The sequence below is a fragment of the Argiope bruennichi genome, chromosome 2 (assembly GCF_947563725.1).
Source record: "Argiope bruennichi chromosome 2, qqArgBrue1.1, whole genome shotgun sequence".
Taxonomy (NCBI): Eukaryota; Metazoa; Arthropoda; class Arachnida; order Araneae; family Araneidae; genus Argiope; species Argiope bruennichi.
In genome coordinates this window covers 78524318-78548701 of record NC_079152.1, presented here as the reverse complement: position 1 = coordinate 78548701, position 24384 = coordinate 78524318, and the positions used below count along the sequence as shown (strand labels likewise).

Sequence of the window (24384 nt, the reverse complement as noted above, 5' to 3'; positions counted from 1 at the left end):
GTAATTTTAATTAACTTAACCATTAATTAATTGATTGGTGAAATAAATTTGTTATCCATTTTAATTTGTTCTTAAAAGTTCCTTAAATATAAAAATAAATTTTTAAAAGCTTTTCTTTGTTATTAATGATGAACGAATTTCATAAAGAAAAGTTAATGAGCTTCTTTTACCAAAAAATGCTGTGAAGTATTTTATTTTCTTATTCTTTATAAAGTTTCTTTTATTTCGTTATTAGTGAAATGTTTTTCCAGCTATGAAATTAATTTTTTGTCACAGCTTTCGATTCTTTATTTTAAATATTTTTAGACTTTGTTTTAATGATAAAATATATTTAAAGGCTGTTTTAATCGCACGTTTTAAAATGTTTAAAAAAATGCTATTGTGGGTATGCGAAAATATGATATATCATTTAATGGATTTTTGAGATTCAGAATATAGAATTGCAAATTTTTGATTTAAGATATTTTTCTTTTTATTAAAAATAGACAATTTCTCTCTAATTTTAAATAGTTTAAGATTGCTGATGAAGACGGTTATTTAAAATTTGCAGAGATGATGATTAATTTTCAGCTTATAATATTGCATTGTATTTATGGGTTTTTTTTTTGCTGAATTCCTATACTTTTGGTTTCAATATATTCATTTTAATAACTTAATAATTATAATTCCTTTGTATTTGAACACAAGCTGACATGAACAACAAATATTGTCAGCCGTTGTGGGCTTATTAGAACGTACCTTTATATTTAAAAAATGGTTACATCAAGATTTTTCCACTTTAATTAATTTAAAGCTGCTAATGAAGTCGGTTATATAAATATTGTGGAGATGATTATTAATTTTAAGTTTATAGTAATGAATTGAGTTGCCTTTCCTACTTAATTATTTATGTTTTAGTTTCAATATACTCATTTTATTAATTTAGTAATTATAAGTCTATATTTGAACACAAGATATCGTGAACCACAAATACCGTTGCAGGTTTATTTGAGCTTACCAATTGCTGACAATGGTTACATCAAAATATCAAATTTCTTTCTCCGAAATCTTTGTTTAACAAAAACTATGTAGGCATTTTTTTAATCTTAAGATATCCTTTTAATAAATAAAAATGTGTAATAAAATGTCTAAATTTTGACTCACTGAATTCTGCATAAACATTATCATATAATTTTTTAATTCGTTATATTATTATATTTTTTTCTATTGATATATTTTCTATAGTCATGAATTATTGGCTTCTAAATCACAACACCTCGTACACTTCTAATCGTACAAGTGCTAGAACCATTAACTTTATTTTCGATTTTCGACCAATATACATCTAAAAGTCTATGCCATTCATTTTATTTCATAATGTCATTTTTAATCGAAAATTTACTCGTTAATATTGTTTGAAATCTCAAAATGCTTCATCGATTAATAGAAAAATGTAATTAAAAAAGTAAAATTTATTCATCATTTAGAACAGCTAAACTAGGTTTGCTTCTGAAATTTAGATGCATGCGTTTATTAGAATATTTCGCATCTATATTAGAACATATTTTTAAATAAAGTACTTGTTTATTTTGCTTGTTTATATGTATTTGTTTAAACTTCGATATTTGTGGCTTATCTGTCACTTAAGTAATAATTTAACGTGCCACTTGGCTTCATTATATAGAAATGTTTCTCGTACAGTAAATATCCTTAAATTTCATCTTAAGAAAATTTTTTGCCATTTTTCAAATAATACTTACATTAATTAATGACTACTTAATTAGGAAATATGTATGATGTGAAATTCATGTCTAGCGAAACATTTTTGCAGTAAAAATTTCAAATATAAGCAAATCAACAGAACACAAGTTTATTAGCAACAAGCAAATGAAACAATGCGACGCAAATTTACTAGCAACATCTGAATTGCAGAAAAATACATTAATATACTTGCACTATGTACAATAAATATTATTGGGTAACAATATGTCACGAATTTTTTTTTTGTTATATTGATTATGGGAAGTTATATAATTTTATAAGAACCAAAAATCCTTCATCATTTTTTATTTCAGCATTCCATCATTCTAGTCATTGAAAATTTCCAATTTCAGATTTACTGATATTCTGTTCCTTATTGAATAACTGCATTCAGAGTTTTCCTTCCAGATAATAAGAAACCTTCAGTATTAAGATTTTCCTGAAAACGATTTCCATTGTTTCAAAATAATGATAAGCTTTTTATTCTTTAATATCATTTATCAATGAGCAAATGAAACAAGCACATTACGAATCAAAAGATAATTTCATATTAAGAATCATTTAGTCTTATTCTTATTTTTTTTTATTACTTCAACAGAAATGCAAATTTTAAATTTTAAAAAACTATAGTATCATATCACACATAAAATGCTTCATTTACTGGAATTATAATTTATCTTCTTTATCGGATATTTTATTTTTCTATTTAAAGATAGAAAAAAACTTGATAAAATCTTTGAAGCATTTACTACATCACCGAAAAGTAGTTACGGTTACGGAATTTAGCAAATTTTCAAAAAATATATATATTATTTATGTTTCAAAATATCTTTTTAATATTAGTATATTTACAACATTTTGATAACTAGTTATTTGATTTACTTAATTTCCGTGTTTTGTACATAAATTATCTTGAATGAATTAAATAATAAGAATCAATGCAAAATGAAAATAATAATTAAATTTATTCTTATGTTGTCACTTTGTGATATTTACTTTCTTTTTTTAACTTTCAGATAATATTGTAATTAATTGAAAAATAACAAAAAGAATTTATCATATAAATCTAACAATATATAGTTCCAGACAGCTACTTTTATTAATCCATGCTTTTTATTATGTAATTTTATTTTTGAACAACTGCATGCTACATTCCACAGATTCAGTTATTATATTTGCCTTTTCAATATGAAATTGATTTACTTATTTCTTGCTTGCGCCACTTCACAGATTGGGACAATATATTTGTATAATATTGCACCACTTAATCAGTTATCGCTGTCACAAACACCATACATACTTTATATAATGCTAATACACTGTCTGAAGCTAACAAAAATTAATAAAAATTCAGAATATTTAACTGAATCTGAAACAAAGCGTCATTTGCGTTATTTTTTTTAATGCCGTCATCATACTACAGGTATGTCTTTTCCATTCTTCAACTCATTGATGAGATGATAGTCTTCCATCAAGGGCATTCCTTTGGGGAAATCAGCTTGAGGATCTGCAATAAGAAGCTGCATTTCTTGGGGCTGTATCGCAGACTCATCTACCGCTGTGCAAGGGCGACACATGCACTCTACAGGGGCTCGTGTAACTATCTTTCGGAATCTTGGAGAAGCCTTAGGGCAGAAAATTCCAATGCTAGCTTCTCTCTCTCCCATTTCCTGACAACACATACAAGATCTCTCCACTTGCCAGAATTTTGATCCAGAAACCTATAAAGAAAATAAGTAAAACTCTATTCATATCATTATATGCAGATGCATGACTTGATCAAAATAAGAATTTTGATCCAGAAAATCTATGAAGAAAATAAGTGAACTCAAGTCATATCATTTTATACAAATACATGACTTGATAAAAATAAGAATTTTGATCCAGAAAACCTATGAAGAAAATAAGTGAAACTCAAATAATATTATTATATAAGATACATGAAATTCACAAAATTGGATTTATAATAGAACTTCATAAGATGAAATGCTGATTAATCAAGCATGGCATATCAGCACAGAAACCAAATTCTAGCCTTCAAGTAAAAAGATAGGAGTAAAAGTAAAGGTGAAATTTACGTCAATTTTTCTAATCGAAAAATGGATAAAAAAGAAAGTAAACAAAAGGGCATGAGATAAAAAAAAAGTTTTAAAAAATAACAAAATTTTTATTAAACATTTATAAGCTATCTCCCTTTTTGTTATTGAATCTCAGTATTTGATATTTTCAAAATGAGTTTAATTTTGAATAATAATAATAATAATAATGAAGGAATAATAATGAGTTTAATTTTGAATAATAATGAGAAAATATAATCTTAAAAATAAATTATCGTTATTTTAACTTGAAATTTTCTTTCTTTTTATTTTAGTACATTGGATTTCGATTGAATCAGAGGAATTTTCATTAAATATTTCTCTGAAGTATGACGCAAATTATGAAACATAATCTGTAATACAGACAAATTTCAAACTAAATGTTTCTACTTTGTATTCTTACATTTTTATTCGATATACTTAATTTCAGTCAGAATGTTATTTTATTTGTTGATATTTGATTACTTCCATTTCAATTTAAAGTTAAAATTTTATTTGCGATGATATAAAATTAGAAAGATGCATAACACAATAAAAAGGCTTGTGCAATTTTTTTAAAAATGTTATGAGCTATATATCTATCAAAATGTAATGTTTAAAAATACTTTTCTGAGAATGACATTAAAAGAAAATTATATAAACTATTTAACTGAAAATTTTAACGATGTTTACTGCTTTTGATAAAATAGAAAGATGAAAGGCTTTCAATTGAAGTGAGTATACGAAATTTGTTAATTTTTCTCACGCATTTCATAAATTATTATAAAATATGTTCTTGGTATGAAAACAAATGAAAAAATATCATTCTGATATCTTCGTCACTTCGGTATTCTGACATTTTAAGATCCAAGCCAAGTACCATACAGGGTGCCGTTGTCGATCAAGTAGATTAACTCCGATAATTTTTTGGGTTTAATTTTTGCCTCTCGGAGATATAAAATTTCCAATTATATGCGTTCGCAATTCTAGTAGATATTATTTAAGAGTTTTTTTAGTTATAAAAAAATTACATATGATTGCATAAAACTGATGAACATTTATAAAATGATACAGAAATAAAGCTCAAATCGGAATAACTTTTTGACGATGAATCAGAAATGATTTTAGATTTATCAAATGCAGATCGTTCGATGTCATTATATTTTTATTACTTTATTTGAATATTTTTTGACAGTAAAATCAGGTTTTTTTCCAGAGCTTTTTTTTTAAAATAGTATAATTTCAATTATTTCTCATGAAATGATACTTTTTCCAATATTTAAACATTTTCTTCATAATGAATAAAAACAGTTTGAATTTTCTAAGAAGTAAAATTGGTTAGATCTAGATTTTCTCTATATATATTTTTTTAAATATCATTAAAAATTATCAAAATCCTCACCCACAAGGAATATATACAATCGAAATATCAAAGATTTGAAAATGTTAAAAACGAATGTCTCACGAATTCTTGTCTTCCATACCTGAACGTACGATGAACAACTTCCCTGGCAGGCGAAAGAAGGTATAGGCTTCGGAATGCACCCTGGCTGCTGAAGAACATGAATTACTGGACGCAAATGGCATTCTTCTCCACGACCATTGACAATGGGTACAAATGTTGTACACCAAAAGAAAGAAAGCAAGCAGATGAAAAAGCAATTGTCCAAAAGCAGTTGTCCGAATTTGAAGCCCATTGCGGAATGTAGCAGTCACCAACTTTGGAAATAATTTATAAAGTAATAAATGATAATATAAAAACAATTTTGAAAATGCTCGAAAAATAATAATATATGTAATCAATAAAGATAATAAATAAGGGCAAAAAAATATTAGGCGCATTGTTTATTATGAAGTTTAATTATTGTTTTATTACATTTGTTAAATAAAGTATTGTGTAATTTAAAATTTTAGAAACTTACAGCATGTAAGGTAATATAATATATGTAACATGTAAGATAGTTTCAAACATTCAAAAATGTTAAAAATGATGGTTTATAAATTGTCATTACCGAAAATATTGCAGAAATGTTTTTAAAAAAATTATTATTTATGTTGCTTAAACATCACATTTCTTTTAAATTCTTCTATTATATTAAAATCGAAATATATTTTTATCATGGATTTGAATAGAAATTAAAACTCAGTTAAATATTCCAATTTTAAAAAGAATGACGGGAAGTCTTTTCTTAAAAATTATCTATATTTACAACTCTAAACTTTTGATCAAAAATTTTAAATTCAGAGGCTAGATTGTCTACTCACGGCTTATTTAGAAAAATAATCGTATGTTTATTTTTATTATTTTTATTTTTAGTAAATGTAAAGTTGTAAAATAAAAAAAAATAATTTATTCATAAATTTAAAGATATATTTTTATCTCAATGAAAACTATAGAAACACTAATCCTCAATTGTGTCACGAATGCCTTTGAGGATTACGGGAGATCTATTTCCATTTAAAAATATAATCGGCAATTGCTTTCAGTTTCTTTTACTGCAATAAAAATAATTTAAATTGAAACGAATTAGTAATTAAATATATAATTCAAAAAATACGAACAATTTAATGTTAATTTTTTTCCACATTAAAATAACTTTTTCGAGAATATTTAAGCTTAAAATTAAAAAGGGAAGTAATCTTTTCTTTTACTTTAACAACAAAATTTAATTAAATGATGTTAAATTCGCTCTGAAAAAAGCATAAAAATAATATAAATTGTACAAAAAAAAGTTAATTAGAGATTCTATAAAATGGTGATATATAAAGCATTAAATGTTTTAAATTCCAATTAATATTTTGCGCATAAAAAATATAAAAGAGAAATAAGAGCAAAAGTTAGAAAAAAACTGTAAGTTTTAATCATTTTATGGAACTTTAAATCACAATTTAAGATATTTCGTGATATCTCTCAGCTCTATTTGTAGAAAATAAAAAATAATAACTATTAAAATTTAAAGATTGTTTCACCGTTTAAATTCTGACAACACTTGAATCATAATAATTAGAATATATGAAAATAAAAAAAAACTTTCTGATCTGTCTTAGACTTTATAAACTAATTTTTTTCTATTTAAGAAACACATTTTCAAAATACAAAAAAGGTTATTTTCTATGCATATAATGATAAGCAATAAAAATATTCACAGCAAATGAGAAATAAAATTATTTCTCCTTTTAATACAATATTTCCGATAACAATAACGCAATATTCTCATTTTGTTCTATGGTAAGCGCATTTTATAAGAAATGTTTCATATAAAATAGAGATTTGTAAGTTGCACTTTTGCTCCAAAAAATGTGTCTCTTTAGTAAAGATCAAATGTTCATTACTTTATTCTCGGGTCATATGTTTGATCGTTTTAAAAATTCTATATGTATTTACCAATGTTTGTGCGACATTTTTTTAATAAACAGACTATCTAAGTGATCTCGCCATTTTTAGTTTCTACAGGTTCTTTTTACCATATACTATTTGTAATAACTAATTATTAGTAATTAGTTATTATTTCTGCTATTATACTATTTCTATTTGTTCTCATGTATTGTATTACTAATTGTAAAATTTGTTATACTATTTGTACTTAGGCATGTAAGAAGACAAGGACAAAAGTAATAGAAAAGTCAATCTGAACAAACTTGAGTGAAATGACCTAGAGTAATTACGTTGGTATTTATAGCTTTTCGCGGCAAATTCTTCTTTACATAATAATCCAATAAACTCAAAAATCTGTTTTTGACAGTGACAATAATTAATGTAAAAAAAGTAATGCTACCAGTTTTAAAAGAACAAAATATATTAATTATAAATATTATGCTTTTTAAATATCAATAATAAAGATACTGACATTCTATAACTAATTCTTAATAATAAACTATTCTTTACCACTTTCAATAATACTGATTATTTAAAAATTAGCGGATGTAATTTATTTACTTCCTATTTTATATGGGTTTTTTTAAATACAAAAGCGTTTTTGAAAATTTATGGAATCTATTTTTTTTTCGATTTAAATATGGAGATCAATTAAGAAAGTTCGTTTAATGGAACAAAACAAAATTTTCACTGATTAATACTACTCAAATTCTGTTTATCAAATTAATAGCGAAAATTTTAAAAAGTTCTCTATTTTCATCAATAATTAATAATAATACAGCGATTTTAATAAAATAATGCTAAATGTATTAGATATATAACAATAAAAATGAACAGGAGTTAAGAATTACCTGCGCTTCTCAATGTGATTGCAGATCCAATAAGAAACTGTGTGTCGCTTCGAAGTTCTTATGTTGCCACCCATAAAAAGCTAAAAGCTGCAAGTGAAGTTAAGAAGAAGGAATGAAAATATTTGTGTTTTTGTTTGCATGTGTTATTATTTTGGACTCCTGCTAAGGTTTCGATTTCAAAGGTTGATTGGTTTGATTTTAACCCTGTGGGAATAATGGATTTATCGAGTTACGTCAGACTTCGCAGGGAGCAGCATTATTATTCAAAGTGCATATTCTTTTGAGTATTTTTTATAACTTAAAGAATAGTGCTAAATATAAAATTTAAATTTTTTTGCTCTTCTGGCTTTTGTAGCATGCATATTTTTATAGATATCCATTTACTAAATAATAAATTTAAAATTAATTTTCAAATTATTCTTTTAATGAGAACAGTCATGCATAAAATTCCTTTGGTTTTGAAATTATTCAAATTATTTCTAATGTCAAACTATTTGTAAACACATTATTTTTTTTTTTGAAAATTAAATAAATATCAAGTTTAGTAGTAAACAGAGCATTTAATCTGATTCATGTTTTAAATATCTGAGGGAATAACCTTTTAATAAATTAAATCGTATAGGTATCGTTCAAAAGAGAAAATAAAATTATGCTGCTACTCTAATTTATCAAACTAAATAATATTAGTAGAGAGATATAGTAATGGTTTTTTCAATCATGTTTTAAGGTTTTTGTACAGGAAATGTAAATAAATGTTCAAGCATTTTGTCTTCATAGTGTCTTCTCTCAAATTAACATCATAGAAATAGCAGATTTATGTATTTTGCGGCTCTAGGCAATGTGCATTATGAGGACTTCAATGAATTAGCAAATTTTTTTCATATTTAAGACATTTTTAATTTGTTTTTTTAAAAAAAATTGTCAGCTTTGTAAAAATAAATTTGTTTTTATTTATCTCTTATGATTCCAGACTGCCCAACATAACACGTTGGTATACAATATCATTGAAACAAATGCTCAATATTTAATATATATCATAATAATGAAATGAATGTTATAAAATAGATAAGAACCTCACTAAGTACATTTAATTAAGTATTAATATTATTCTAATATTTTACAATTCATAAAATATGTATCTTTCACAAATTTATTTATTTGGAAACAAGGAAAATAAAATTTTTCATTTGACTTGCTGCGTCTCCTTCTCAGCCTAGGCAGCTGACGTTCGTGCCTGGTTTGGAAATTCACCATTGCACCTTGAGTTCTTTTCTCTCCTTAATCCGTTATTGTTTAGTGCAAAAGCTTGAAGAGGGTGGTCAAAGCTCTGGCATCGTTCTTGTCGTCTAAACGATGTTAAAAATTAACGAGATCGATCGCAAAGTATCTCTAATGTTACTTTAAAATGAGACGTTGCTATAACTAAAGTAAGAATCTTACTGAAAGATGGTAGAGCAAAAGGAACTTGTTCAAACTCTGTTTGCCAAAATTACAAAACAAAAAGCTTAAAATATGAATTTACTACAAAAAATCCTTTGAATGATTAGAATTAATCGGTGCAATGTAGAGAAAAATCAAGGGTGAGTTGAACTTCTAGTCCAAACTATCGTTGCACGATAATACTTTAGGTAAGATTCTCTTACCATTATTTTATTCTTTACATTTACTTTTAATTATATAGCAGTAATACCGCCATACAAAGAATATAATCAATATTGACTTAATGCGAGTGGATGTAATTGCAGTAATCAAAACAATAAAAGCAATTTTTCAAAACACAAAAAAATATTTCTTTTTTAATTTATCACAAAATTAAAGAAAAATGTACAGAAATAAAATTGCCATGAAAAAATAGTATTTCTTCAAATATATTAAAGAAAGCCTAAAAATTCGATTAATTTTGATTAAAAATCTAATTACGTTTTAAATTTAAAGCATTTTAATCTCTCTTTTAGTAAGTACTTAGTTCACAAAAAGTATCGACTTATGAAATTGTATATTTATAGGTCCATCCGTTTGCTCTAGAGAGCATTTTGAATATAATTCTGAATCATGGAAGTCGCTTTGCGTGACTTTCAGATAATATGTCAGCTTGTAAAGTTGATTATGCTCTCAGTTATCGATCATAAGAGCAGGAAATTAAGAAGAAATGTATTTCAGAACATGAGAGAAATAGAGTGATCAAAAACAAGTTCTAGAAATGAACTACAGGAAGAGATATTGTAACGTTCTCTAACATAGGCATGATTCGATTTTTGCCTTTAATAATCCAGTCACTTTTATGAAGAATAATAAATACGAATTATCAGTGGACGAATGATAGAACAAAACGGTTCTAAAGTCTTTAAACTTTTTTTTTCCCTACATCATTCTTATGTTCGGAAATACATATTATTCTTACAATACAATTGTTTGAGCAAGAGTTCTTTAGAGGATTTCAGCTCGTAACTTAATCCTTAATTAATCTATTCCCTACTCTTTCCGTTCTCCTATATATGAACACGCTCTTTCAAACATAGTTTCCTCCAAATATGCATCCATTTAATATGCAAATTTTTAAAATTGTAAGTTATGTCTAAATTAATCTACGATCATATTCATCAAATATATTTCAAAACTTCATAGAACCAAGAAAAAGACTGATACCAGATATTATATAAACCCTTAACAACGAAATGTCTTCCTCACCAGTAACTTTTCACCGTCTCAAATTGTCTAGGTCATTATTATAGAATTAAATGCATTTAGTGGAAATTTATTTATATATTTATGAACTTGAAAAACCCAGAAGGAAAAAAATCGAAATCATTCAATTATGTCATATTGTAGAGATCCATCTTTGTATTATATAAAAGGACATCTATGGCTCTTATATTTATTTACGATTCATATTCCGATTTTTGTCATTGAAATAAATTTTTGGTATTAATTTTAAATTTACATCCTGAATCAATTTCTTTTGATAAGATGTTAAAGCCTGTTTTTTAAAGGGTAAGTTTTCTGATCTTTAAAAAAATCAAAGGAAAAATCACGGACTTTTAATTTTTTCCTTTCCAGATCTGTACTCTTATTTTTTATTTTAAAACCGAAGAATATTGCCTACTCTTTTATATAAGTTTTAAACAGTTTTGTTCATATTAGCCATATTTTTTCTTTGTTCATATTATTTAACTGATCACCTATGTATCATTTCACTTATTTAAAAGTTCTTATTTACTAATTTTATTCAAATTAAGTAATAAAGTATTTTTTATAAATGATTTATCGATTTCTTTTTATTTATTTAAATAGATAATTGTAAAAAAATTTTATGTTTGTATACATAGATGCTTCACTTGAACAAACAATATTCATGAATATAAAGAATATAGAACAATTGCAATTTTCATAACATCGAGTCTTGCATCCCAAATGAAAAATATTAATATGAAGTTAGCTCTCAAATTTCCAAATATATTTTAAATGTAAACGATGTATAAATTTCCAAATATATTTTAAATGTAAAAGAGTAATGAAAGTCGTCTTAAAATCAAAATTATTTACATTTCTGATAAAAAAATTAATCACAAAATTACCAAATGTTAAACAGAATATTTCAAATCTTTCAGCAATCTATCATATTATTACAAATTTTTGTGTAATTGGTTAATACTTACTGTAAAAAAATTACTCATTTTTCTGATAAGATATATTAATTCATATTTCATAAAAAAATGCAATTTATAATAACAAAAATAAAGATGGATATAAAAATATTACAAGAAAAAGACTTTTCAAATGTTATTTAAATATTTTCATACATTTAATGGAAAGAAGAAAGTTTTTCCATTTAGATAATACGATGTATAAAACATTTCCTATTTAGTATTTTATAAAAAGGAGTGATTGGTAGCTGTTGGGGTTTTAAGGTTTATTCGTTCCGGTGTGCTTTGCTAATGCCTATGCTGTGTCAACAACAAAGCTCACGATATTTGGTAATTTCTCATGCTGACATAGTTAATAAACTAAAAACAATTTAAACAATAACTAAAAATTGAAATGAAAGATAATACTTTGACATTTGAAAAACGAAGCATCAAATTTGCCATAAAAAATAAGAAAATGAATTTCATTTACTTTTTGATGTTTAAATGCAAAATCAATAATCTGTGGTGTAAAATAAAAAAAATAAAATATTATACTACTTTAGCTTATATTTCATTGGAATGTGATTTTTTTTTTCTTCTAGTGGTATATAAAGTAAAAACTGGTTCATTAGATATAAATTCTAATTCTTCAGGGATATGATATTAAAAGATATGTTTGATATTAAAGATACACTTTCTAATAATAAGTAATTGGACACCTGTGATAAAAGATATAAACACAATTTATTCATATTTAATAGTTGGTAGAGCCTCCATCTGAGGCAATTAGAACCTTATCCCTCCTGTGCATGCTTTCCACAAGTGTTTAGATGATGGACAGTGCTATTTTCTTTCAGTCGGTTTGTAAAAGCCATGCAAGTTGTTTCATCAATTTCTATAGGATTTAAGTCTAGACTCTGGGCAGGTGAGGCAGTTCACCCTATTGTCATCATACCAATCCTTGGTGGACCTCGCAACATGATAAGTGGCGTTGTCATCCTGAAAATAACAATGATCTATGCTGTAAAATTGACACAGCGTAGGAAGCACATTGTTGTCTAGAATAGTGGATCCGGAGTCGGCGCTGAGCTTAGCATGAATTGGGATCAAGGTTCCTATCCAGATGATTCGGCCTTTCTATGATATTCAACAATTACACCTTACTCGAAGTCAGACAGCTCATGGAATCTTGCATGAATTTCATGGCACCTTGCATGGGGCTAATGCTAATGCTGTTTCTTACACGATATTTTACAGGTGTGACGGAGATCAGGACCGCAGATATTTGCATTGGTGTCCAAATACTTATTGGTAGATAGTGTATTTGTGAAATCAAATATTTTGAAATAATTTTATTTAACTAACCAATATTTTAAATATATTTCCAACAAATAAAAACATTTATATATGTGAATTTCGAACAAGTTGATTTACTTGAATTCAAGATAGTATATGTAATGAGCAGATCAGTTATACTACCGGCGCCTCAATGGAACAATATCTACAGGACTTTGAACATCTCCTTCCTTCATTTAAAGGTAAGGAAGGAAGAAGATATTTTCATCTCTCTTTGTCAAAATTCCTACATTAAAAGAAAGTTTTAAATTTGGTTTTCTTGTATTTTAAAGCTATATATATATATATATATATATATATATATATATATATATATATATATATATATATATATATATATATATATATATATATATATATATATATATATATATATATATATATATATATATATATATATATATATTCTAATTATAAAAAATCATAATGTGAAACATAAAACGATATTCAATTTAATCTATAGATTTATTTTTAAAAATTTCAATTTTTTTACACTATTTAAAACATGAAACAACCATTTTTTAAACCATAAACATGATATATAACTTATCAGGAGGCATATATTTATAACGAATAGTTTAAATATTTTGCTTATAAAAGTGTATTCAAATTTTTATAACAATTCTTTTTTGTCATTATTCTTTGATAAACTTGCATTAAAAAAACAACAACTCAGTACGCTACTTCCTATATTTTTTCAAAAATGCAAGCTTGTTATTCTAAGGAACCCTTGCTGATTTCAAGAGAGGATAAAACCCTAAAAAAAGAGCAATCTAAAGTGCTTCGATTTAATGCTTTCTTCACAGCAAGGGTTACAGTTCCATTCAAAATTCCCGCTGCGAATGTCATTTTCTACCCTTTCAGTGCAAAGTCCTCTCTGATCCAAGCATTTAGAAGACTTGCATCTACGCCCTCCAACTTGATTTTATGGGACTTTGCCTACAACTTCAAATTACTCTTGAAAGAGCAGAAAGACAAGGACAGCTTGGCTAGCTTTTTATTCTGCTTTAGATGCAAGTCTTTGCTGTGATGCCGAAAAAGGTAAGTTGCTTTTCCTCCATAGCTTAACGGTAAAATTTCTGTTAATGGAATTTGCATTTTATGTGCTGTATTCTAGCACATAGTTTCTAATTAAGGATATATTAATACCCTTTAATATAAAAATGAGTTTTTATTGATCAGCTAACTAATGAATTAGACATAACTTGCTAAATTTCTTTCTAATACAATGAAATTAATTTTAAAGAAATTTTAATGGTATACTTTTAACTATCGAATTAGTTGTTTTTTATGCTGATTGTTATTCTAGAATATGTTTAATTAAAATAAATTAGTCGCATTTTAGTTAACTATGTATTTCCTGCTTATTTTTTAATTAATAATGTAATTTACTCAATTTTTCTTTTTTGGTAATAAAATTATTAATAAAGAAGCGAAAACTAATTTTTATAATCTTAGTTATGGTAGGAATTGTTTTTCACGCGACTATTAATTCCACTCATTTTTAACTAACGTGGTGGTTAATAAATCTTTTTTTTATTTACTAATTTTTCTTACTAATCCTTAAAAGAATCTTTTAGAAAAAAATATTTAAAACTGAATAAAAACAGTTGCAAGATAAATAGAATAAATAATTGTTTTTCTGAAATAATTTTAATTCAATTAATTCCAAAAAAATATAGAAAATTGAATAAATAATTTAAGATTTTGAACTTTGCGCATATTGATTCACATTATATTTTGATTTCTAAATATGAATTATCTTAAAGAAGATAATTGCACATATTTCTTTGATTCCAATGCAATTAAATTTTAAAATCGTACTACTCCATCTTATATCTCCACTAAAACAAATATTTGCATTTAATTTTTATTATAAAATTTATGATTAGTATAAAAATATTTTCTTATATGTTGAACAATACAGAAAAATAAATTGAATTAAATATACTAAAATTGATTTTGAATTTAATTTTTAATTAATAAATTAATTTTAATTAGCTCATCGATAATCATTTAATTCTTAAAATTAAATAATTATCGATAAATAAATATTTTTTTATAATGTATATATATATTATAAGTTAATAAATAATTTTGCTAGTGTATCATTAAATTATTCTAAAAGGAACTTTGGAAAAAGTGAAATGTAGTGCTATAAACTCGAAATATGGAACATTCGAAGAACTAATGATCATTATTTAAAGATATTTAAATGTAAGGAATACTCATTTCTTCTTGAAATAATTAGCTCCGATAAGTGTAGTCAATCATTACCAAGCATAGCATTGATCAATCAATGCATCCCATTTTTCCCAGTCATCGAAGTTTATTTACAAAAGAAGTTGAGTAATGTACCGTAAAGTTGAATTTCAAATCCTGTTTATGTTTATTTGCAAGATGTTAAAATGATATCCAATATAAAAACTGATTTTGATTCAGATTTTATTTTTTCACTTTTTTCTGTTTATAACAAACGGTTTTATATACGTTATTAAAATGGTTACCTAGGAGGAAGAAATGAGAAGTTAAAACCAGACGGTGACTAGATCAAATGCATGTAGATTAATGTGTATAAAAAAAAACTTTCAAGAACAATACTTCACTTTAGGGTTAGTTGAGTTATTATATTTTGTATGATATACTTTTAATAATTTCTATATAATACAAAACAGAAGAAATTTTTTGAAAATTAATAGAAAGCTACATTTTTTGAAATTTTTTCGATTCAATTCAAAAATTAAAAGTTGTTTAGTTATCATAATAAATAGAAAAATTTTAGGCTGTAAAATCATTTTTTCCTGTTCTTACTTTTTAATTCCAAGTTTATTATAGAAAAATATTTTCCTTTTAAAAAGCATTCTATAAATGTAATAAATTGCGGTAATAACCAGCAAATATGCATTTATATAGGAAATTTAAGTTTGGTTAATAATACTTTGAAAAGAAATTTTGAAGAATGTATGTAAGAATTTTTATAATTTTTCCTTAAAAACGTATGGGTGTAACATCGTTTTTGCCATTGCGTCATTCTTTAAAAGAGTGTTTCAGCCTCATATATAAAATGTAACAAAATCTACGTCGGTACCTTTCAGAGGCCAAATAATATTTTAAATCTAAATTTGTATTTCAGAGCTATTTGTGATATTGTTCAAAGCTTTCTATCAAAGATAAATATACATCTGGTTCCCAAACGGAAATTGAAAAAAAAATTCTCTCTTAATTTAAAAATCTATTAAGCTCTTTTACATAATTAATACAATAAAATATGCTTCGTAAGGTATTTTCCCCTTGTAATGCGTTTCACGTCTGTTTTACATAATATTTGTGTATAACTTCATTGTTAAATCAGAATTTATCATTTTTTCTTCCGTTACTTATTTGAATAAAATATCTTTTCTTTATTTGTCAAACTTTATAAAAATTGTATTCACATACATATGTAACGAATTTGGTTTTTTAAAAGCAGGTATCCCTTCTATTTTTCAGTTATGTTTGTTCAGTTTTATTATCTGTACTCAATGTTTGTAAGAATTCTGATTTTTACAAAGAAAAATAAAAATCATTATCTCTTTATTTTATTATTAGAGGTATATTACCACTTTTAACGCTGGTAGAATAACTACAAGCATTTAATGCGAGCATTTTTTTTTTGTTTCAAACTAACAAATTTCTATAAAAAATATCATTAAAACATAGTTTCTAAGTATAATTTTTACAGAAAACCTTTCAATTAAGAAATTAACAATTTTTTTAGGGAAAGAAAAAATCAGTTGATCTTTACAAGCGGGTTTTTTTTTTTCAGTTTCACTTCTCTATTTTTTAACAATAACAAAAGTTTCATTTGAAATAAAAGCTATTAAAGCAGAGTCTATAATCAGCTTTGATTGTTTTTTATTTGGCATTCATATGTCCGATAAGAAAATTAATTAATGAAAGAAGTTAGATTTCATTTCCACAAAGTGTATAAATACATTGTTTATTTTATGTATTTCTCAAATTTCAAACTCCGAAACCAAAGCTTCTATTACGGTCCCTATGGTCTTTTAGAAGAATTAGATATTTTAGAATTTATTTTTCTTTATGTTATACACTAATATTTTTCAGATGACTTCAAATTTTGCCAACTGCCTTTTGATCACATGGTACATTTTTCTTCTAATTAACCAAGTTTGCAGTCGAGAACAAAATGAAGTTGAAGTTGCTGAAGTAGTAGCTGCTATGAAAGATGCCTGCGAAACTTTGCCTTCTACCATTCAGGTAACCAAAGAAGAATATGATGACCTTGGAAATGTAGTCAGATCTTGTGAAGGTACCATTGGGGTAACCAAATGCGAAGGTACGTGCACTTCACAGATACAACCAAGTGTTGTGACCCCTACTGGATTTTTAAAGGTAACTATGTTTCACTCTAATTATTATTTAAAAGTTAATTTTCAATTCCAATATCTTATATCTCGAATAATAATTGAAATGAAATTTTGAATATTTATTAAATATAAAAATAAAATGACATGGTAAAAGCAATTTCAAATATTAGAAACTATGACATCATGACACTTGATGTCATACAAGTTGTTCGGCTAATAAAAAGTCTTAACATTCCGCTATTATTGACAAATCCTACAGTAAACCTTCATGCTATAAATAAGGTTGCTTCTCAAAACTTATGACAATGAATCCTATTCTTTTAACAGCAATTTTTTTAAACCTTTGGCTCTTTAAATCTATAAGGCTCTTTGAGAGATGACCTGTACAATCGTTCTTCCTAGACAACATCAAATATATTTTAAAAAATTGTTAGCTGGTGATATGTTTGATCACACAGTTCAGTGAACATTCGCTTTCTTCAGAAAATCATTTACAAACTAAGCTCTGTGTGAATTCTCGTTTTTACTAATAAAAATAAAATTGTCGCTATTCGCTTCCGATAAAACACTATGTAAGTTTCAAAAATCCGCAGAACCTGCACAAATAGTAGAAGGGTACGGGCGGAATACCACACAAGAGAATAGAAGAGTAGAATACCACAGAAGAATTCCACTCCTTCCAAAGTGACTGATTTCCCTTATTTTGGGAGAACAGCAATGGGTATTAATCATTCTCTAAATGATGTTTTGTGTGTATTCAATCTGTACACTAAATCATGACTCATCAGTGAGGAGGACGTGGTCCTATTATACTGCGCCTGAAAATAATATTCCTGAATTTACAGAAAAAATGGATTTTCTAATGAGATGTGTTGAGGGAAATTCATACCATCGATCTCCGTACTCTTCTGGGCCTCTATAGATAGTTTGCCTAGATACTATTGTTCTATTTATTGCAGAAAGACCTCAAGAGAGTTTTCCACCCATTAGTTTTCTACAGGTACAGGGCGTGTAATGTCACGCACTTATCATTTACAGTGTTTAGTTTTTGTACAACTTTGGGTAACATTTCCGATAATGATACCTGTAATTTGGAATCGATTTCAAAACTTAGATACAACCATTCGAGAGATCTTTAATCACTGAACAGAACACCGTCTCAGACCCCCGTATCCGTGACCATTCTGGTCACTAAACGGTTTGGTGGGCATGTTACGGGAATTTTATTTAAGTAGCAAGATATTTACAGTAGAAAAAACGAAACAAAAATAACTATTTATAGAATTGACAAGCATATAAGATTTTGTATTAAGATGAAACCGTTTGCAAAAATTCTTCAACTTAGAAATATAATTTGTAGTGATAAACTTAGAAATATAATGCTGAAAGATAAAATGTGTAAAAATATACATATATTCTGTGTTCACTTATTTTTATGATATAGTAGATCAGGATGCAGTTAAAAAAACAGATGGAAAATAATTTGGTAAATGAGAAGGAAGAGAATCTCTGTTTGATTGAAATGTATGACAAGAGACTACGGTGTTTGTTTTTTCCCTAAGTCTTTTTTGGTATGAGACTTGATGTTGAGAGCTATGGAGGCAAGAATAGGTCTCTACTTTCACTTATAAATTTGATTATACTGTGGATTTTTTGCCTAAAAAGGAAGTTGCTGGCGACTCTTTTCAGCCATTCCTGTTCATGGCTTGGTGATGGTTTTTCATATGCCAGGAGATTGTAAGGAGGCATTCCGTAACATAATGAAGTGCTGTGCCAATCCCACCACGACTGCACTGATCACTCTCAGACAGATTGAACCTTTTGAGGTAGGCAGGAAAAGAGCCCTGTTCTGAGAAGAAAATAATCTCTGATCCAGTTAGTGGGATTAAGATTGACTGGAGGCAAGATATTAAAAACTTTTCTGCCGTGACATTATTGCTCCACTTTTTTAATCACTGAGCGACGTCCTTTTTGAGACTGGCCAGTTTCAAGTATAGCCGTCCACTATATTAATCCATCATTTAAATAATTCTGGAAACTTGTTTTTTCTATAAGCAAAAACTGGCAAGATTTTTCTACTAAAAACAACACTTCTGTAGACAAAAATCCCAAATAGGAAAATCAGTCTGTTTCACAATCCTCGAAAAACTTTGCTTTCTAAAAAGTTAAAAAGTCATCCAATATAATGTAGAGCCCTACGGTACTTTGACCACTCTTCAACTTACATACAACATCAATTTTTCAATATAAATGAAGGTTATTCTTAGAAATAGCGAAAAAATTATGTTTACAACATAAATTTTAGACATTAATGTATTTAGAAATAAAAACTGTATTTATTCTTTTTAACAATGTAACGTTTTATCAGCACATCGTGCATGCATCAAGCAATCATATTTTAAAATTATGCTTTTTTTCAGCATTCAATCTAATTAAAAAATTATGTGGAATACAAAATATTTCAAATATTCTTTCATTTTTTTTTCAATAGGAATAACAACGCATTCTCTAAACAAAAGATGTCATTTAATTATGTAACATTAAAGCAAAGCAATTAAATGATGAATGGAATCAATTCAAGCTTTTACATCTACACTATATAAAATAAATTGAAAAATTTTCAATCCTAATATCTAATAGATAAATGAATTTCAAGAGAAGAAAAATCCACTTATAAGAGCATAAATACACATAGAAATTTAGTATAAAATCTGGCTGAAAAAAAATCATTTAAAAATTGTGTATTTAAATTCCAACTTATTTCATTTCCTGTATGGAAATAAAGTTCTAATTTAAGCAACTACGCAAAAAAGTTAGCTTTATGAATTTGAATAGGATCATCATTTTAAATTTCATTCACGATATCTTTCTGAATATCTTTGCCGACAATAAATACTCTAATAAAATGTGAAAATTTAATAACATTTTTTTTTTTGAAATTACGTTTAAATAGGAAATGGCAATCTTTTGAATTATATTAAATGTATTAAACCGTTTCTTAATAAGAAAATCTCCAATTGTTTCACTAAAAATAATACAACTATGCAATTAAATTTTCAAAATTGCTGATAATGAACTGGCATGGCTATCAAATCATCATATATTTCTATAACAAGTGCTATCCCTGAAAATATGAAAAGAAATTTAAGGAAATGTGTTTTATTCTAAATGGCAGGTGCTATAGAAATTGGAAATCGGAAACGAACTCCACACCATCAAACATTCTCTAAAATCCTAGCTTACTTTAACTAACAGAAAGTTGACATTCTTTTAACTAGATTACGTATAGAATACATTTACAAATTACCATCTGTTGCTTTGAGAATAAACACTAGTGTGTTGTTCAGAATGCAATTGTATTTTGGCTGTTTACCACGTATTGTCAGATATTCGAAATTTAATTCCCAATGCTTATATTTTTTAATCAACTACAATTTCATTATATGAATTATTCGGGAAAAATCTTTATGTTCCTTTTATGTTTTTTTTAATTTTTGAAATGAATAGAGTTCTGCTCTTTAATTCAAACATTATTCAGTTTTCATTGAAAGCTTCATTATTTAAACGGCATAATAATATTTGATTTTATCTTAACTTTACCATTTAGTCTGGCTCAGTATAATAAACAAAACCAAATGGGACTAAATTTTCAAAATATGAGCAGTAAGAAATTTATTTCTAAATTCTATTATTTAATTTTAAAAAGCAATGTTAAAAGTTCAAATTAATCAGTTCTATGCAAACTTGTTAATTAACAATCTTGTGCCTAATATTACCTGGATCAAATTCCTCTTTAATTTTCGGCTACTGTAGAAGATTTTAATAATATATAATTCCATGAAGTTTATCTTTAATCATGATATAAATTAAATTTCTAACAAGACACACTAATAGATGTTTATCACTGAAAACATCTCAATGAATCTTCACATTATTTTGCTTTCAGTCAAATATTTAACATGTGATTTAAATGCCTTCTATGGAGCTTTTTAAAGAAATTCTCGTTTTCTGGATTATATCTCAATGTTATTATCTAAAAAAAGAAACTTCATACTTTGACCAGTAGCCTTCCAATTTATTAGAAGATTGTATAAATTTATTCATTGTCAACAGAACTATTCCATATCAGTCAATCAACATACTCTGCGGATAATGTAAAATGAAAGAAAAAACATCGAATTATATATGACAAGTTATATTTAAAACCGTGACTCTAGTAATAGTCAGCACTCAGTATGAATTAAACGACATTCTTTAAAAAATATACATGCACATTAACATTCTTTAAGGGTATCACAATGGTAGAGCAATTTTCTTCTCAATGGTATTTCAAAAATTATTACTCACAAAAATTAAGAAGTTAATAAATAGGTATTAATAATATAATATCTATGAAATAGTAAAGTATGCTGGTTATTTTGTTCTTTTATTTACAAATCCTGAATATATAAGATTAATACCAACAGGGAAACTGTGAGAGTAGGAAACGATCAATACTGAATTCAAATAAGCATTCAATAAAATATAATTTCATTTTTTCATGCAATTCCCCAGATATGAACATAATCAATTTAAATAGCTGAAATACCCTTCACAATAAAACAGTTTTTTTTTACATTTTATCTAATTGAATTGATTTTAAGAATAAAACAAATACTATTTTTAAAAATTATTAAAATTTTGCATTGCAGTAGCAAACACAAGAGCGACAAAATAAAATTTGATCCTCAGTATATAAATGCATGAATGGTGTGAAAAATTCCTTTTCAAATTCCTTATTCACAAATGTGAAAAAATTACTATAGATCCATTAAAGATTACCGTTTTTCTTTAATAATGTTTTTAATGTGAATATTCCGAACATAAAAATGAAGTAATCTTTCCTAATATTCTTTCTTTTTTTCATAGATTTAGCGATAGAGTGGGCATAAGAAAAAGATAAAACCATGTACAACTAAAAAAAATGACTAGAATGAAACCAAATTTCATTAAAAAGGTTGTGAAAAGCATGTGAAAGAAAATCAGTGCGAATTCCAAAAGTCACTGCGGCAATATTTTACCCGAGGGAAAAATAAGCTCATTGGAAATGTAGCACGGGGTGTTAACGTTAATGTTAACTCATAAAATATTTTTTGTGAATTTCATATTGTATATGCACTTTTTATTAATAGAATATTATTGAAATTTTAAATAAATCATCTTCAGTGCATTTCTTGTAATTAGTGATCTGTTTTTGGCACCGACAGTGAAAGATCTCACCTATCTGTCAATTTCGTTAATACAGTAGCTGGGTCTTAATGTGATCATTTCGGAATTTAAGAATTTTGATAACATTAACCAGTTTATAAAATACCGAATTGGGTAAAATTAAAAATATTTTGATCACATCAAGGGAAAAGGGAGAAATATTTACTTCAGGTCTATCCATAATTTATTTCAAAAACAACAATTAAAAATTCATCAATTGTTGCTTAATAATTATTTCTGTGCTGTATTTACTGCTTTTATATACTGTTCATACTTAGTTGTTTTTTTTAAATATTTTGAATGATATTGTAAATCACATTTTAAAATATAAAGTACTTCATCCATTTCGGCATTTTTGGAGGGTTTTTCTTCATCCCATTAGCCCCCGTCAGAATCACCAACATTTATTTCTTGGTCTTGATCACAAAGAGACTCACGATTTTCCAAGATTTGAAATTTTCAAAGACTTTGAAATTTTCATCTGTACCACAGTATTGTGAGGATTCTTTTTGGTAAACTTTGATATCTATCCAGAATTTCAATTTTGTCTGTAACATAGATTTTTTTTTACCTATTTTGCTTTCATAATTCAATTACAGCCTTCAATGGTGTAACAAATTTTTAGCCAGACCTGGCAGCGTATCTCTTCCTCTAAACCAATCCAAACCACTCTGGTCCAGATAAAAAATTGTGTATCCTATTCTATGAAAAAGAAATGCCTTCCAGATGTTTCCTTACAAATGCGTTAATTACAGAAACGTCAATCGCTAATATTGGTTGAAGATGAAGGATATATCATTTCTCTACTTCAAAATTGATTACATTAAACGATATAATAATTACAGAAAATAAATGATTTTTGATACATTTGAATACGCCTTTTCGGGATCAGAGGATTTTTTAAATATAGAGCAAATTATAAGAATAACTGTGAAAGTAAGCCGATGTATTTATTTTCTCTGAAATCCTCATTCCATATCCTCCAAAATGTGTATGAAATTTGGTTTTATTTCCTCCATCAGTTTTAGCTGCATACATTACTAATTATGGAAAGTTATTTTATGATTATCCTATATAATGGATATTCATGTTTTGTTTATTATCAAAGACATTTATTGCTTATGTTTGTATCAATATTGAACATTTTGTTGTTGTTTATTTTAGGATTGCCACTGTTGCAGGGAAACATGGATGAGACAGCGAGAAATTCTTCTGACAGACTGCTATACACAGGACGGTAAGAGGATTTTTGGACAACAAGGAACGATGGTCATTCATTTGAAAGAACCTGAAGCTTGTGCCTGTCACAAATGCGGACTTTAAAGAGTACAAAAGGGATAACTCTATAAAGAATGACTCATTAGTAATGCTTCGTTTGTGTTTCTGTATCATCCTACAAAATTTATGATTTCTTTAAAACTAAAATAAGAATTTTCCTCCGTTTTGAGCATTTCTTTTCTAATTTGATTTAAAAGTGATTATTTTGTAACGATATTACATCAAATTTTTTTGAGATTAACAAAATGTAAAATATTTAATTCGTGTTTAAAATTTTACAATGTCTCTTTTTCTTTCCATTCCAAATGTTAAATGAAGATTCTTTCGTTTAATATGCAGTCATTCCAAGTTATGGCACATATTGTTGCAGTTCAAGCAAAATACCTTATTGTAAATTATAAATAAAGCTTCATTTCATAAAGCAGTTGTGATGTTTGTTGTGCTTATAATGATGCAAATAGTAAA

The 24384-nt window shown here is 26.5% G+C and overlaps 2 protein-coding genes across 2 annotated transcripts; one reads left to right on the top strand and one right to left on the bottom strand.

Annotated features, from left to right (window-relative positions):
* Positions 1 to 2637: 2637 nt before the first annotated feature.
* Positions 2638 to 8129, bottom strand: LOC129961349 (bursicon-like). Its single transcript, XM_056074982.1, has 3 exons — positions 8043 to 8129; positions 5300 to 5534; positions 2638 to 3461 (listed from the first exon to the last, which is right to left on the bottom strand). The coding sequence occupies exons 2-3, from the start codon at positions 5510 to 5512 to the stop codon at positions 3153 to 3155; spliced, it is 522 nt and encodes a 173-aa protein (XP_055930957.1). The 5' UTR covers positions 5513 to 5534; positions 8043 to 8129; the 3' UTR covers positions 2638 to 3152.
* A 5725-nt stretch (positions 8130 to 13854) lies between these two features.
* LOC129961557 (partner of bursicon-like) lies at positions 13855 to 24125 on the top strand. Its single transcript, XM_056075045.1, has 3 exons — positions 13855 to 14065; positions 17132 to 17419; positions 23806 to 24125. Exons 1-3 carry the CDS (start codon positions 14036 to 14038, stop codon positions 23962 to 23964), a joined length of 477 nt encoding a protein of 158 aa, XP_055931020.1. The 5' UTR covers positions 13855 to 14035; the 3' UTR covers positions 23965 to 24125.
* Positions 24126 to 24384: the final 259 nt, after the last annotated feature.